At 34.5% G+C, this 16137-nt stretch overlaps 1 protein-coding gene across 4 annotated transcripts in view; it reads left to right on the top strand.

Annotated features, from left to right (window-relative positions):
* The window catches only part of LRBA (LPS responsive beige-like anchor protein), a 736343-nt gene that overhangs the window by 580340 nt on the left and 139866 nt on the right, over nt 1–16137 (top strand). For all 4 annotated transcript variants that reach the window (XM_027117137.1, XM_027117135.1, XM_027117138.1 and 1 more), the window contains one exon: nt 7790–7942. In XM_027117137.1, coding sequence (XP_026972938.1) covers nt 7790–7942 — 153 coding nt within the window. The remainder of the gene's footprint in view (nt 1–7789; nt 7943–16137) is intronic.

The raw sequence follows: 16137 nt of genomic DNA, 5'->3' as shown, positions 1-16137 counted from the left end.
ATAGTTTTATTTTCTTCATTTATTCTACCTATTTTCAAACAAACTTTTAAATAATTCAGAATTTTTTAAATGCTAAAAGAAAGTAAAATTGAAATCTTACCCTTTTCTATCCATCCTTTGCACATTTCTGGCATATGTACTTCCCTCCCTCCCTCCCTTCCTTCCTTCCTCTTTACCTCCCTCCCTCCTTCTCTTTATCTCTCTTCATTCTCCCTCTGTCTTTCTCCCCCTCTTTTTTCTTTCTTCTCTCTCTTCCTCTCCCTCTCTCTCTCTCTTTCTTCTCTCTCTCTCTTTCTTTTTTGGTCAGTCCCTCTTCCACCCCCCGCCACACACACACAACCACATTAGAGTCAGCTCAAGCTGTCTTGCCGCTCTCTTAACAATGTAGAACACTCATACTCTAACTGAACTGTATATGTGTTCATCCTTGTTTTTATACATAACTTATAGATTTGTTAATTTAACCCTTTTTAACACTTTTCTTCTTCATGCATCCATAGGTTAAATGATGTACCCATGTACTATATTTTTTTTAGCTTTGAACTTTGTACTCTTTATGTCTACAATGAACCATTTCTTTTTCGTGTGTTCTTCGAGAAAAATTACTTGAAAACTGAATATTTTTCTTCTTATGCTACTTACATAGTGGGCAGAAAAAAACGTTTTTTTAAAGCACTTAGAAAATGTTCCTATCTTCCTGAATTATAAAAATGTACACAGGTCAGCTGTAATTTGTTTTTTGACCTGGTGATCTTATATTTTTGTTCAGTGTAAAAATGTAGACTGTTCATTAATATATTTATAAATACTGATATTAACTGTTCTCCTCCATACTCATGTATTATACAAACTGTTCCAGAAAAGATTTAAGGTGGGCATTTTATTTATGTCTTCTCTTCTGGCAGTCACAGCTTACCCATTATTTGTATTATTAATGTCCATTATCTCTCCCCAAATTACAATTTCCTTGAAGATAGGAGTCTGAAACAGCAAAAGGTTCAGCAAAGATGTCCAGTCCAAATTTAGAAGTGAAAAACATGTGTTGAAAGCAGGAGAGAACTATAAAGTATTGAGATTATTCATCATAAAGTGAGGCATGTTGAACAGTACTGTCATTGCTAATAAAAAATAAAGAAACTTGTTTTGAATGTGATAGCTATTTAGTAGGAACTATTAAGTCTCAAATATTTTGGTGGTCATATTTACTTTTACAAGTAAATTCTATTAAATTCCCTTAGGATTATGTTAAAAGCTTTTAAGAATGGCCACTATCAGTGAATTACCTGTTGACTTTAAGAATCGGGCAAGTTGAGTCTCTAATTTGGGATTGTTATCAGGGGCCACATTAATGATAATAATAATAGTAGTAGTAGTAGTGGTAGTAGTAACATCTTTTGTGCATGTAGAATTCTGTATTATCTCATTAGCCACACAACAACCCTGTGTTTTAGAAGAGGCGACTGAGGTAAGGGTTAGAAAAATTAAATTAAAAGCACGTGACCAGTAAGTTGAATAGATAAGACGCAAACCCAGTTATTCTCTTAACTGTATTAGATTGAGATAGATTATCTATTTGTTCGTTTGTAATCCATGATTTTTCTTTATTTTGAATTTGAAATGCAAGTTTAATATCTAAAACCATACAGTATTTATTTGATCTGTCTGGAAGCATTATAGATTATTTTTTCTTCTCCAATTTAAAAATTGCTGTTAACATTTCTTTTACTAAAGGAAGAAAATAGCATTTTATCTACTCGATAAGGAGAAACTAAATATCAATTTGAATACTTTCAGATATGCAGTCCATTTAAAATGACTTATAGGTTCAATTCAATTCTAATAACTTTCTAAAAGATTTTCTCATTTGTGGGCTAACAAAATAAATACTTGCAAGTTAATATGTATTAGAACATATACTTTTTAAAAATATATATTCATCAACTCTTTTCTTGTTCATTAAGAAAGTTTACTTTGGATTTTTTCCTTCATAAAATATACAGTTTTTCCAATGTAAAAAGCTAAAATTCTGCTTTCACATCTTTTTTTTTACCATCGGTATCCCCAAAGCAGTATACATTAAATTAGTTACCTTGCTATCATGCTTATGTTTGACTTGTCAGGATTTCATATTTTAGTAAAAATAAAATAAAAATTTAACTTGAGCTCTGAAGTAGCATCTTGGTTTTTATTTCAGGTTTTATTATCTTGTTTCTTTGGATTAATAGACTAGTATTTGGCATGATTACCCAGGTATTATTGAAGTGATGGTTTTAGTTCAATGGATAGAATTGGTGACTATTAGAAGGTGAATCATACAGCCTTGCTGCAGAGGCCATTCATATCAATGGGGATCATACCTTAGAAAAGAAAACTAAAGCATATGTGTGGTCACAACCAATCCTTGTCATTATGCCATGAAAGCCTTGGGATTTGTGATCAAAGCAATGGGCTTATCCTGAACTGTGGTATAACCTCTGGTTGAACCTTTCAAATTTTTATTTTAGGAGATGATACACTACATTTTGACCATGTTACTTACCTCTAAGACCTGATGGCCTAATTAAGTGATAGTGATTAAAATTATTGTCAGCAAGTCAGAAGAAAATGTGAATTGTAAATATCTCTGTCCTCTGTCAGTGTTGTTTATTTATCATTTTCCCCTGATGTTTTAAAGAATTGCTGAACATGTGTTTTTTATCCAGAGCTGAATGTTCTGTTCTGATGAATATAAAACATACTTCACTTTGTAAATGTACATTAGAAGTATTAGAAAGACATAATCTTTGACTCTATCACTAAATTTCATCTGTCAAAGGAGGTAATTCTGAACTATAATATTTGGTGTTATATCAAGGCATAGTTCTTAGAAAGATGCTTTTAGGATTAAGACGGAATTCTGCTTATAACTTGAGTGTCACTATCATCCATAGTAAAATTCAGGCAGTATATATACTTATTTATCTTTTTGTTTACATGTTGGTGTACCTCAGTTGCGTTCAGTATGTTTATTTTATGTTAAGAGGGTATTCAACTCCCATCAACTGATTTACTTATGCAGATTTCCTTCCAATGAGATTGTCATATGGTTTAAGTATATATACTCCTTTACTTAATTGTCTTTATTTGATGATGTCCTTTATACTATATTAGATTCTTTGTAATCTTTCTTTTCAGTGCTAATTTATTGGAAACATTTGTCCTATTTTAAATTATCTCCTACTCCATGTATATAGTCCTCTCTAAACCAACTAAATAGTTCTTCATTGATCACTGGAAACACATGATATATGCAAGTTTCCATCTCTGTACCTCTTCTTAAGATATTCCCCTTGTCAGGACTGTTCTTGTGTTTCCCCTCTGCTAATATTTATCTTTGACTTTAAGTACCATTCTTCAATCATTCATTCAACAGATTTTTACTGAATATCTAACATGTTTCACTCACTATGTCTAGGCTTTGGAGGTGTAGCAGTGAACAAGATACTTAAAGTCCTTTATCTCCTGGAGCCGTCAATTTAGAGGAAGCAATACAGTTTGATGAGTGTTATATTAGGGAAGTACAATGTATTATGTTCTTCTCCCTAAAGCTTTCTCTGACCACCCCAACTTTTAGACATCCTTTTCTCTTTTGAAATTCTAGAGTACTATTTGTGCCTACAACCAATTTCCTCCTAAAAAATGTATCCTTTCACTGTTAGATCTGTGATCTGATCTGTAGAGGGGAAGTAGCACTCACGTCTCCATATCCCAGATCCTAACACAGTTCTTTGCAGAGTAAAAATGAAATAAATGCTTTTTGTGATTATGATGTGTTATATCACTCTTCATACCTACCTAAAGCTTATATCAAATAATCAGTTAAATAGTGGGAAATTTAAAAAGTTTTGTACTGCTCATACTGAATTCTCTCTACCATTTTGTCTCCTAGAAATAATTGTCAGTGAATATATTGGTAACTTTTTATCCCTGAAATACAGTTGACTCTTGAACAACATGGTTTTGAACTGCACAGGTCCACTTATGTGTGGATTTTTTAAAATAGTAAATACTATAGTAGTACCCTGTCCAATGTTGGTTGAATCCATGGATTTGGAACCACCCATGTGGGATACAGAGGAACTGCAGATAAGGAGTGCCAACTATAAATAACACTCAGATTGACTGAGTAGAGAGTAGGAACCCTAACCCCAGTGTTGTTCACATGTCAACTGTATGTATAAATTCATAACCAGCAACTCAAGTATATAAGAAATGTCCTAATTTGAATTCAAATCTTCTTTATATTATGCTAATAGGAAGTTCTTTCACAGTTATTAGATGGGTAGGGCAGAGACCTCCTTTTCCCAGGGCTTGAATGAGATCCAGGCTTATGTGATATCTAGAAAATTGGCTCTCACATCTTCAGTTCATCTTGTTCACTAGTAATATCTTCATTGTCTAGGACACATGGTCTTTTAGAAGCTGGCAGCTCTGCTGATTATCTAAGCTTGAGTTAAGAAATATTTGCTGATACCAAAAGCCCTGGTGCCAAGGGACTGTCTTCTGTAAGTGCACCATCATGAAGCCATTGTGTACAGGTGGGCAAATTGTTCTCTATGTAAGGGTGCTTGACTGAAGGAAAGGAGAAGCAGAAATCCAACCTGTACTGCACTTACCAAACTGAGTTCTCTTGGGGCTGAATTAGCCCAGAAGGATTGTTTTTTTCTAATTTATACAGAGGCACTATATGGACAAGTAGGGACCTTGATTACCACTTACCATCCCCTAGGTTCCAGCCTAACCTCTTCATCCCCTCCCCTTGCCCTCAGGCTAAAGAAAGCTGACTACAGATTTTGAGAAACTTGGTTCCCTAATCTTGAGGAAAAACTCTTCTTTGGTTTCTGTCTTTTTAAAAATATTAACCTTTGACACTCCTTCTCCTAGACATTTTACATAATCTCCTGTTTGCTTAGACTTTCACAAAGGACAGAAAAAGAGGATGTCTTCAGGAGGTCTCTGCTCTGGACCTTGCAAATGTTCTGGAAATGCCTGACAACTCTCTTGAAATTGGAGAAGTGTATGGGGTGGGAGGTTGGGAGGTAAAAAATAAAGAAGCAAGATGTAAAATTCCTATCTCGATAAATTTCAAGTGAAGTATTAAGCTTAATTTTTAATTAATAAAGTTTAAAATCTTAATTTTGAAATATTTTTATAATGTCCACTCTATAAAATTATAGGTATCTATCTTTAATAGGAAATTGCAAGTAAAATCTATGGTAATTATGGAAACTGATAAATTATTACCTCCCTCCCAGCATTACAGAAATTATACAGCTGAATGTTTAACATAGTCCAGTAAGATTTAAAATTGCTTTCTTCATATCTTTTATTACAAATTTCTTGTTTATTTTATGTGTAATTTTGCTCCATTTAATTTTGAGTTAAATTAACTGAATTTATATTTAGAGTAAGCTGTCAACATTAAAATAAAATAAATTCATAATAAATTTATGTGTTTAAATAAAGTAGGCCACAAACAAAATATATTTCTGTTAATTGAATGTATTTATTAATAAATTTATTTATTTATTTATGGCTGTGTTGGGTCTTCATCTGCTATCTAGGCATGGTCTCAAGAAAGAGTATATTTTTTGCATATTTTTACTGTGCAATATGTATCTCTGATTTATAATGCAGATGACTGATCTCCCAAAACTTGGGAGAAACCTAACATCTAAAATTCAGCCATTATATTTGTTTTGATTCCTAGGAGAATTATATAGAAGCATAATGAGTATAACAGGCAAAAGAAGGACAATATCCTCTAATTGTGAGAGCATTAGCGTGAGGGTATGGGTGGGCAGGTATTATTGAAATTTAAAGAATAAGTAAGTAATTAAACCAAAATGCTGCTTTTGATTTTGAATACACAAGGAAGGCATGGTCCTCCATTACTATTGTAGAACAAGACTTGGCAAGAGTAACATTCCTCTTTACTAGCACAAGCAATATGGAGTGAAAATAAGACATTTTGGGAAATTTTCTCAAAGTTGGAATTTATTGAATGCATACTTCAGCAAATTGATAGTTATAAAGTGACATATTTATATATGGGTAAATAATAATTATAGCATATTTTAAAAATTCTTCCTATATGTGTAGTATATATACATATACACATATATAAATAAAATTTTTTTTCAGGAGAACCAGTTGTTTTCTTATCATAGAAGAATGAAAAGGTTTTGTTTACTTTTTAAAAAATTGCTTAGAATATATGTTAAAAACATATTTTAAATGTGTAGCACTGTATATATTATGTAATAGAACCCATGCTTTTTTGATGATTAAGGACACAGGCTTTAGAGTTAAACAAATCTTGATCTAAGTTCCAAATTTATCATAAATCAGCTACATAACCTTGGGCATATTACTTAACCTCTTTGAGCCTTAGTTAATGTTTTAAATGGAGATGATACCTTACCTTGTAAAGTTGTTGTGAAGATTAAGTGTGATAAGTTGTTGTGAAGACTAAATGTGATGTTTATTAAGAGTTTATTTTAGTACTTGACTCATGTCATGCAGTAAGTTATTTAGCTAAAACAAATTGAATATAGCTTTTTGTTGCATAAAATATGTCTTTTGTCAATTAGACTTATATGCATCATTGTGGAGAAGAGATTCTTAAAATTGTTGTATGAACATTGCATCATTTCATTTATGGATAAACTTAACAGGATCTTCCTTTTAAAAAAATTAATTTTGTTCAGTTTAAATGTTTTGCAAGTCAGTGATCAGGTGGTTGTCAGGCGTTTGGAGGACAAGCTCATTTCTACCCTGCTTAGTTAATTATTGTGATTGTAAACAAAGGATGTACGATTCAAAGTCAAGGAACATTTCACATGGATGATGGAGGTGATAATAGCTTAATTCCTGCTGAATTTTTTTTCTTTGCTCTAGTGAGTTCATACTGACCTTGTCCAAAATCTGATGACCTCCCTATTTCACTCAACCATTTGGAAAGCCGGGCCTGCCATAGCTGGCCCTGAGGGGGTATCTGAAAGACCACTGAGTCACTGACCCATGTCAAGACTGGATTTCAAGTCTGATCTATAGGACCTCTGAAATAGTTATACATGGGGCTTATTGTACACAAAAACCTAACTGGCTGCATTTTTCTGCTTATTAAGTATCCTGTTAAAGCGTATTTTAAATGTCCTTATTAAAGTCAAGTTTATATTACTTAGTTTCTCGTGCAGGTCATTTTCTAGGCTGATTATAACTTTTGATCTTTTATAAGAGTTAGTACCCTAAAACTAAATTTGAATGTTTTGAAATGTGAGCAAAACATACTGTTACACTGTGGCTAAATGCAATGAATATCTTCCTGGTTGGTGATGGACCAAAGCATTTTAATGCTTATAAAGATTTTGGTTTTTTTTTCTGGCAAAAAATTCCATATACCTCAAAAAAATCTAGTTTAAGCTGTTGTTGATATTACAGCATGTTAAACTCTGTTTACGTCTTGTCAAACCTCAAATATTACTCAAATGTTGGTATATAAGAGTTTTGAGTTTGTAAGATTTGTCCTAAAGGAAAGCATGTGACCACCCAGTAAGGTGTTATTTAAATTTGGTTGGATGGGATCTGTCTACCTTCATAGAACTTTGTGATAGGGCTATGATATGAGTAAAAAACTTCCTGTGTTTATTTTGTTCTTCTGCACAATAGTAAATGATCAGCCCTTTTATGAATACCTAGTCAGTATTCTACAATTTATAATATGACATTGTCTTTTATTTTTATATAGGAGTTGATCCCTGAATTTTATTATCTCCCTGAGATGTTTGTCAACTTCAATAATTATAATCTTGGAGTGATGGATGATGGGACAGTAGTGTCTGATGTTGAACTTCCTCCTTGGGCCAAAACCTCAGAAGAATTTGTTCGCATAAACAGATTGGTAAGATAGTAATCATCTACTCTGTCTGTCATGAGCCTTTTCTCAAAGTATCTTTCATGTGTTGGTATAATCATTAACCCTTGCTCTTCTGGGCAAAACTGTAGTTGATAGGGATAACTAAAAGTGACATAATAGTTCATGAATCTCCATATATACTTTATAAAATCTTATTGACATGAAAGGTATAATGTGTCTTTTATTCTTTTATGCAGAATTTAGGTTACTTTTATATGAACATGATGATTCAAGATTATAAGTGAATTTCTTATTGAATTCTATACTTTTTCAAATATGAGTTTCTTGTACTAGGAGAAGAACATAATTCTGTGTTCAGGTTGGAAGGCCATTGTACATTTTGATAATAGAAACAAGATTTTCAAATTATATGCTGTATCTGTCTTTTGAAGGAAATCTTCATCTGATATTTAGAATATGAAAAGTTAAAAAGTGAAAAGTGCAATAATCATTGTGCTTACAACCAACTCTTCATAATCCTCTCCTGTGGACTCTTTAATGTCCTCTGTTGTATGGGTTCTGGATTATTTTATGAAAAAATATATGACTTTTCCTTTTTGCCTTTAACTTTCATAAATGCCTAGAATCAGGGAGCTTTATTCTCAGTTTTTTAAAGTAGTTTCTTTATCATACTTCATACTTCATATTAAAAATGAAACCTAGGGCTTCCCTGGTGGCGCAGTGGTTAAGAATCCACCTGCCAATGCAGGGAACACAGTTTCGATCCCTGGCCTGGGAAGATCCCACAGGCTGCAGAGCAACTAAGCCATGCACCACAACTACTTAGCCTGCGCTCTAGGGTACACGAGCCACAACTACTGAGCCCGAGTGCCACAACTACTGAGCCCAAGTGCCACAACTACTGAAGCCCGTGCACCTAGAGCCCATGCTCCACAACAAGAGAAGCCACGACAATGAGAAGTCCTCGCACCACAACGAAGAGTAGCCCCCACTCGCCGCAACTAGAGAAAAGCCCGCGCACAGCAACAAAGACCCAACAGCCAAAAAATTAAAAAATGAAACAAATAAATAAATAAATTTATTTAATAAATAAATAAGTAAAATAAAAAAGAAACGTAAATTGCATTGTGTTTTTAATTTTACTAAAACAAGGAAAATTATTTCATTTTAGTTTTCTTGGTATGCTTACCTTTTCTACCAACAATTTTATATATATATATATATATATATATACACACACACATATATATATATGTATATATATATGTATATATATATACACATATACTTTTTTTTTTTTGCGGTACACGGGCCTCTCACTGTTATGGCCTCTCCCGTTGCGGAGCACAGGCTCTGGACACGCAGGCTCAGCGGCCATGGCTCACGGGCCCAGCCGCTCTGCGGCATGTGGGATCCTCCCAGACCGGGGCACGAACCTGTGTCCCCTGCATCAGCAGGCGGACTCTCAACCACTGTGCCACCAGGGAAGCCCAACAATTATATTTTAATCCTGTACAGTATTCTAGATCCTAATTGTAATCCCATTATTACTGAAAATTCATGTTTTACATACACTGGAAGCAGTGCAGGGGGAGTGGAAAGAGCGTAGGCTTTGAAGTTAGACCAGTTTTCCTAATCGTGGGTAACTCACATTGCTGGTTATGGGACCTTAGGCAATTTAACCTTTCTGAGCCTTGATTTCCTCATTGTAATTTGAAAATTATTTGTGTAAAACTGTAATTATGTATGTAAAATACCTAGAATTTTCTCTGGCTTACAGGAGGTCTTCAGGCAATAGCACCTAACATTATTCTATCACAGTCTTAAGGTACATGTTGTATTTTGGTTTACTGCGTGTATTTTTCAAGATTTTTAAGTTAACTGTAATTAAAATGAGAGCCCAAGACAAAGCTTAGCTCTGAAAGATGTTAAAGGAGATGTCAAACTTTTAAATGTGACGGTTGTCTATGGTCGTGTTTTTTTTTTTTTTTTTTTTTTTCTCCAGGAGGGGTACGTAGATGTCAATAGAAGGTCTAGTCATTCTGCAGTTTTGGGGGGTTTTTTTTGGTTTTTGCTTTCAATAATTTTCTATGCTTTTAAAACACATTTATTGAGGTATAATTTGCATACCATAAAATCCATCTTTTTAAGTGCTCAATTCAATGAGTTTTAATAAATGTATACAGTTATGTAACCATCAGCACAATCAGCTTACCTCACTGCAAAAAGTTTCCTTGTATCTGTTTGCTCCCAGTCATAGTCTCAGGCAACCACTGATTCTGTCTCTTTAGTTTTGCTTTTTCTAGAAATTTTATATATATGGAATCCTGCCGTATGTAGTCTTTTTGTACCTGACTCTTTCACTTAGCATGATGTTCTTGAGATTCCTCCATATTGTGCATATATCAGTAATTTCTTTGTGTTGCTGCATAGTATTCCATCATATAGATATAACACCTTTTGTTTATTTACCAGTTTATGGACATTTTGCTTTTTTCCAGTTTTAGGCTCTTAAGAATATCTGCATATGTCTTAGGGTGGATATCTGTTTTCATTTCTATTGGATAGATTCCTAGGAGTTTAATTGCTGAATCATATGATAAGAATATATTTACCATTTTGCATTCCCACCAACAATATGTGAAGTTTCAATTTGCCATATCCTTGCAAAGACTTGGTATTGTCAATCTTCTTTATTTTTTTATTTATTTTTTGTTGTTGTTGGGGGTAGGGGTTTATTAATTAATTAATTTATTTTTGCTGTGTCGGGTCTTCATTTCTTTGCGAGGGCTTTCTCTAGTTGTGGCAAGCGGGGGCCACTCTTCATCGCGGTGCGCCGGCCTCTCACTATCCCGGCCTCTCGTTGCGGAGCACAGGCTCCAGACGCACAGGCTCAGTAGTTGTGGCTCACGGGCCTAGTTGCTCCGCGGCATGTGGGATCCTCCCATACCAGGGCTCGAACCCGTGTCCCCTGCATTAGCAGGCAGATTCTCAACCACTGCGCCACCAGGGAAGCCCAGTCAATCTTCTTTATTTTAGCTCTTCCAGTGATTCATTGTGATTTTAATTTGTATTTCCCTAATGACTAATGATGTTGACCATCTTTTCACAGGCTTATTTCCTACTCTTAGTATGTTCTTTGGTGAGCTATTTATTCAGATCTTTTGCCTGTTTTTTAATTGGGTTGTATGTCTTTTTATTATTTATTTGTAAGACATCTTTATATATCCTCCATAAAAATCCTTTATCCAACATATGTTTTGCAGATATTTTTCTCCTAGTTTGTGGCTTGTCTTTTCCTTTTTAATGGTTCCTTCTGAATCACCATTTTTTTTTTTTGAGAATTATGTTTTATTCAATGGACTTTCTAAGAACTTCAAGCCCAGGTAGTTGGAACATCAAAAGATTACTGTTAATTAAGGAAAACCAGGTATCTCAAATTAATGAATTTAGTGCGTCTCTATGTATGGGAAGATGCAAGAATCTGGGCTCTTTGAAGTCATTCCTTTGATATACACCTTAGCTGTCTGGGGCCAGTATCCTGTTCTTTCCCTCCTGAGTCCCAGGGGTTGCACCGTTGGGGGTGGCTGCAGTGCCTGAGGGCTTACTGTGGGGCGACAGTGTATGGCAGGCTGAATCACCATTGTGAATAAACGTTTTTGCTATTAGGTAGATATAAAATAATATTTATATAATATTTGAAAGTTGTAAATAATCATCCCCATTCTTGAGGAATATATTTTTTAAAAAATTAAAACCATGTTCTGATCATTTTATTATTGAAGCATTTTTTCTCAGTTTATACTTTTAAGTCTCAAGGGAACCAACTCTATTAATCATTACCATATTTAGTATTGTTAAAAATACAAAGAAATTTGTTAATGTGTTTGCTTTAAAAGAGGTCTAAGAGGCAGAAACATTTGAGTAAGTTATATTTAAAGCTCTTCAACAATATTTTGACAATTAAGAAAATGTAACTGTATAAAGTAAGCCATTCTTCTGATAGTACCCCCATCCCTACTCTCAGTACTCTCTCCTCAGAAGAGCCAGATCTATTTGGAACAAGTCTCACAAGGACACCAAGGAAAAGAAGGTGGCAGCTTACCAAATTGTTTTCCAATAAGATTTTGGTTTTGCCTGCTCATGCTCTAAACTTCTGTATGACTATCAAATGTTAAACAGTAGTATTTTATAATACTAACTGCACATTTAATGTAACTTATTATTGAGCTATTAAACACTTGTCCCAGTGATTCCTCTTTCTCTGATTTTTACAGATGTCTTCATAGTTTAGCTTCTGAATAAGCTTATATTCTTAACAGAACTCATAAAAATTTACTGCAAGTTAAATGCAAACATTTTACAGTCAAATATTTACATCTCTGATAATTTTAACTCATAATTAGAAAAATACTTGATTTTACTTACATGTGCCTTTAGGAAAGAATTTAATAACTCATTCATTCATTCAAAAATATTTATTATACACCTGTGATGAACAAAGCTTTCCTATGGTGCAGTTCATATTGATTCGTTTTAAATTTTCCTGTTAACTTTCTGTAAGTGACTAAATTATTAGTATGGTATTTTATGTATGTTAGCCTGTTATCACATAAGGGTTTTATCGCCCTCCTCTTTTTGGTTTACCTCTTCAAGTCCACAGATTTTATGCAATGATTGTAGCTCATGAAATGCATACTACTTTGATCTGTGACCTTTTTGTGGTGCTAATCGGGTTCCTGATATCATTATACCTTGCTCATTAATCATATTTCCTGCAGCCCGTCAGGCAGCCAGACAGCACAAGTCCCTGTTTTCAGCCCTCTGTTGGCAGGTTTCTGCTTTTCCAGATTATTACAGATGATACTTTGGCTTCTCATAGCCAGAGCCACATCAAGCTGTGTGTTACAATTAAAGTCAGATGGTCCTCAGGTTGAACAGGGATATAGTGTTGCAGCTGTCTCTCTTCCTGGAACAAACCAGCACCAAGAACAGATGATCTATAGGACAGTGAATAATAACAGATTGTACAGTACTCCATTGGTAGCGGGGGATCATAGATTTAATTAACTGACATACTCATTTTAAGATACCCAGCACGCCTTTTTTAAGTATTTGGTTGCCCAAGTATTATTTCAAGGGAATAGAATATTTTTAGGAGCATGATTTTGATGGTGGACAGTAACGCTACATTTTCTTTGTGTTAGAGGCCTGTAACTGCTACCTTATCTATAACTATTTACTCCTTGAGCTTTCTGTAGGTAGTGAAGATGTAAATAAGGATTTATGAGTTGGCCTTAAGTGTCGAATTTATACACAGAAGATAATATCCTGTGTATTTTAGAAAGAAAACCTTCATAGGTCTGATTATTCTTTCAGGTATATAAATTAAATTTTCTTTGTTCTGAAGAGTTGGAATCAGGGTAAAACCAAAGCAGTCTTAAATACATCCAAGAGATTGGCCTGTTTTATTTAATACTTCCTAGACCAGAAGAAAAATTATTCCAAATACTGCTTCAGAAATATAAATGAGAAACAGGCTCTCATACTTGCCAATAATATGAAAATGTGTGAATTCAGACTGCTTATCATTATCTCATGATATAAGGTCGATGTTATGGACCTATATTATACTGCCTCTTACAACCTTTGAGTTTTAAGTTGAATAAGAGACAAAGAAAGTCATACTCTCAGCAGTAATATTTTTTGTAAAAGTTTATAAAAGTTGGTGAGGTGGAGCATTTTGTTTTTTCCACAGGATGTGTAATTTACTCAAGTTATAATAATAATGAAAGTAATTTGTTCATCTAACAGGTACTTACTGAGTTGCCTATCTATGTACCAGCACTGTTAGACTCAGTGAACCAGGCAGACAATACCTCTACTCTTTGGAGGTTACTTCCTTTTTGATAACTTAGGCTGTTGAAATAGAAAGCTTCTCAGGGCTGAGAGGTGGCATGAATTTAGTAAAGGAAGGCTTCTATTAGTGAATTGTCCTGAGGTTACCAGTTAGAGTCACCTTTGCTTTTGTGTATCTTCTGTAGCGTCTCTCTTTCCTACTGTTTCATAAAGGTGGCATGGGTTGTCACTTGCTTGAGAAGATAAAGAAAAATTAAATGAGTATGTTATCTTCTTTCCAGATAATATATGGACAGATTAAAAGTGATTTTTTATATTGTTGTCTACGAGAAAAATAAAAATTTCAAATTTTATTTCACCAGCAACCTAGTCTTTTCCTATCTATTGGTAAAATTTAAATCTCTTCAGCGTAAATCTTCATAGATCTTATATATATGCATGAACTAGGTCAGTCTTTTCTTTTTCCTTTGAATGGAAAATTTACAATTCTTAAGTGATGAGACTAAGACTCTCTTTTCCCTGATGAAAAAGTGCTATATATGTACATATAGCAAGATCTGCAGCTTGAGATGGCTGAATTTGTAGTGATATAGCAATTAGATTATTGTAATAGCATATTATGTTCTAAATTACAGTGTTTAGAAACACTGTAAGGTTGAAAGATTTGGTTGAGGTTTGAAAGGGGTTGCACTTTTTTGACCTGTATTCATATCCTTCTTTCCATTTTCTGAAGAAATGGGATTCAAAACCCTGTTTCTTAAGAGAGCTGACTAAGCAACTTTTTTTTTTTTTTTGGGAATGCAAATGCCAGAAGCTAACATGCTTTTTTCATACTGTTCCTTTTCCAATTGCCTTTTCATTTTACACATTGATAATGATATGGCCAAGAATGTAAATAGTCATGGTGGTATAGTTGGTGATAATTATTCTCAACTATGGGCGTATCCTTCCCTCCACTTCCCCACTCCCTGCAGTGGCTGGATCTAAAGCCCTGGGGAATGGGGGCAGATATGTATGAAACATTTTTTTTTTTTTTTTTTTTTTTTTTTGCGATACGCGGGCCTCTCACTGCTGCGGCCTCTCCCGTTGCGGAGCACAGGCTCCGGACGCGCAGGCCCAGCGGCCATGGCCCACGGGCCCAGCCGCTCCGCGGCACGCGGGATCCCCCCGGACTGGGGCACGAACCCGCGTCCCCTGCATCGGCAGGCGGACTCCCAACCACCGCGCCACCAGGGGAGCCCCGTATGAAACATTTTAAAAAGCTAAAATTAATATTGTTTGGTTTGCTTTTAGTTCTGTATATCATTTACCATGAAAATTCTAGTTCTGAATGGCCACCTAAATAAGTGGGAATAAAAAGATGTACTGTGTTGATAGATTATTAATTCTCCCCAAATTTGTTTATAAATGCAATATGAAAACCAATCCAGGTCCCAGTAGGTTTGTTTCGTTTTGTTGGAATATAAAAAACTGATTGCAAAGGGTAAAGGGCCAATTATAACCACAACCCTTTCTGAGAACAAGAACAGATTTCAGAGGGACTTGCTTTACTATATATCATGAATTATTTTAAAGCTGTAGTAATTAGGGAAATTAGGAGAAAGAGACTAATCAAAGAGAACAGAGAACCCAGAAACAGACCAGGACATATAAAGAAACTTCATCTATCATAAAGTTGGTATTACAGATCTGTGGGGAAAGGAAGGACTTCTCAATTTAGATGCTGAGATAAATAGTAATTGTGTTGGTTTCCTAGGGCTGCCATAACAAAATACCACAAACTGGGTGGCTTAAACAACAGGAATATATTGTCTCACAGTCCTGGGAGGCTAGAAGTCTGAAATCAAAGTTCAGCAGGGTTGGTTTCTTCTGAGGGTTGTTGGGGGAAGAATTGGTTCCAGGCCTCTTGCTGACTTGTATTTAGCTATGCTCTCCTTACGTCTGTTCACATCATCTTCCCTCTGTGTGTGTCTATATCTGTGTCAAAATTTTCCCTTTTTATAAGGACATCAGTTATATTGGATTAGGGACCCACTCTACTCCAGTATGACCTCATCTTAACATAAGTAATTACATATGTAATGGCCCTATTTCCAAATAAGGTCACATTCTGAGTTACTGGGAAGTTAAGGATTTCAACCTATGAATTTGGGGGAATACCATTCAACTCATAACAGATATTAATATGGAAAAAAGTTAAGTTGTAACCTTATACTATCAACAAAAATTAAAATATATTAAAGCTTTAAAAATAAAGTAAAAAGTGAATGAATGAATAAAAAAACAAACAAAAGGCAAAATGATAAACTTTTAGAAGATAATACAGGAGGAATTCTTTGTGATCTTGGAATAAGGAAGAG

Source organism: Aethalodelphis obliquidens, unplaced genomic scaffold (assembly GCF_003676395.1).
Source record: "Aethalodelphis obliquidens isolate GAN/ISIS:26980383/991018 unplaced genomic scaffold, ASM367639v1 scaffold17, whole genome shotgun sequence".
NCBI lineage: Eukaryota > Metazoa > Chordata > Mammalia > Artiodactyla > Delphinidae > Aethalodelphis > Aethalodelphis obliquidens.
Note: the sequence above shows the minus strand (reverse complement) of the source record. Positions and strands in the feature narration are given on the sequence as shown.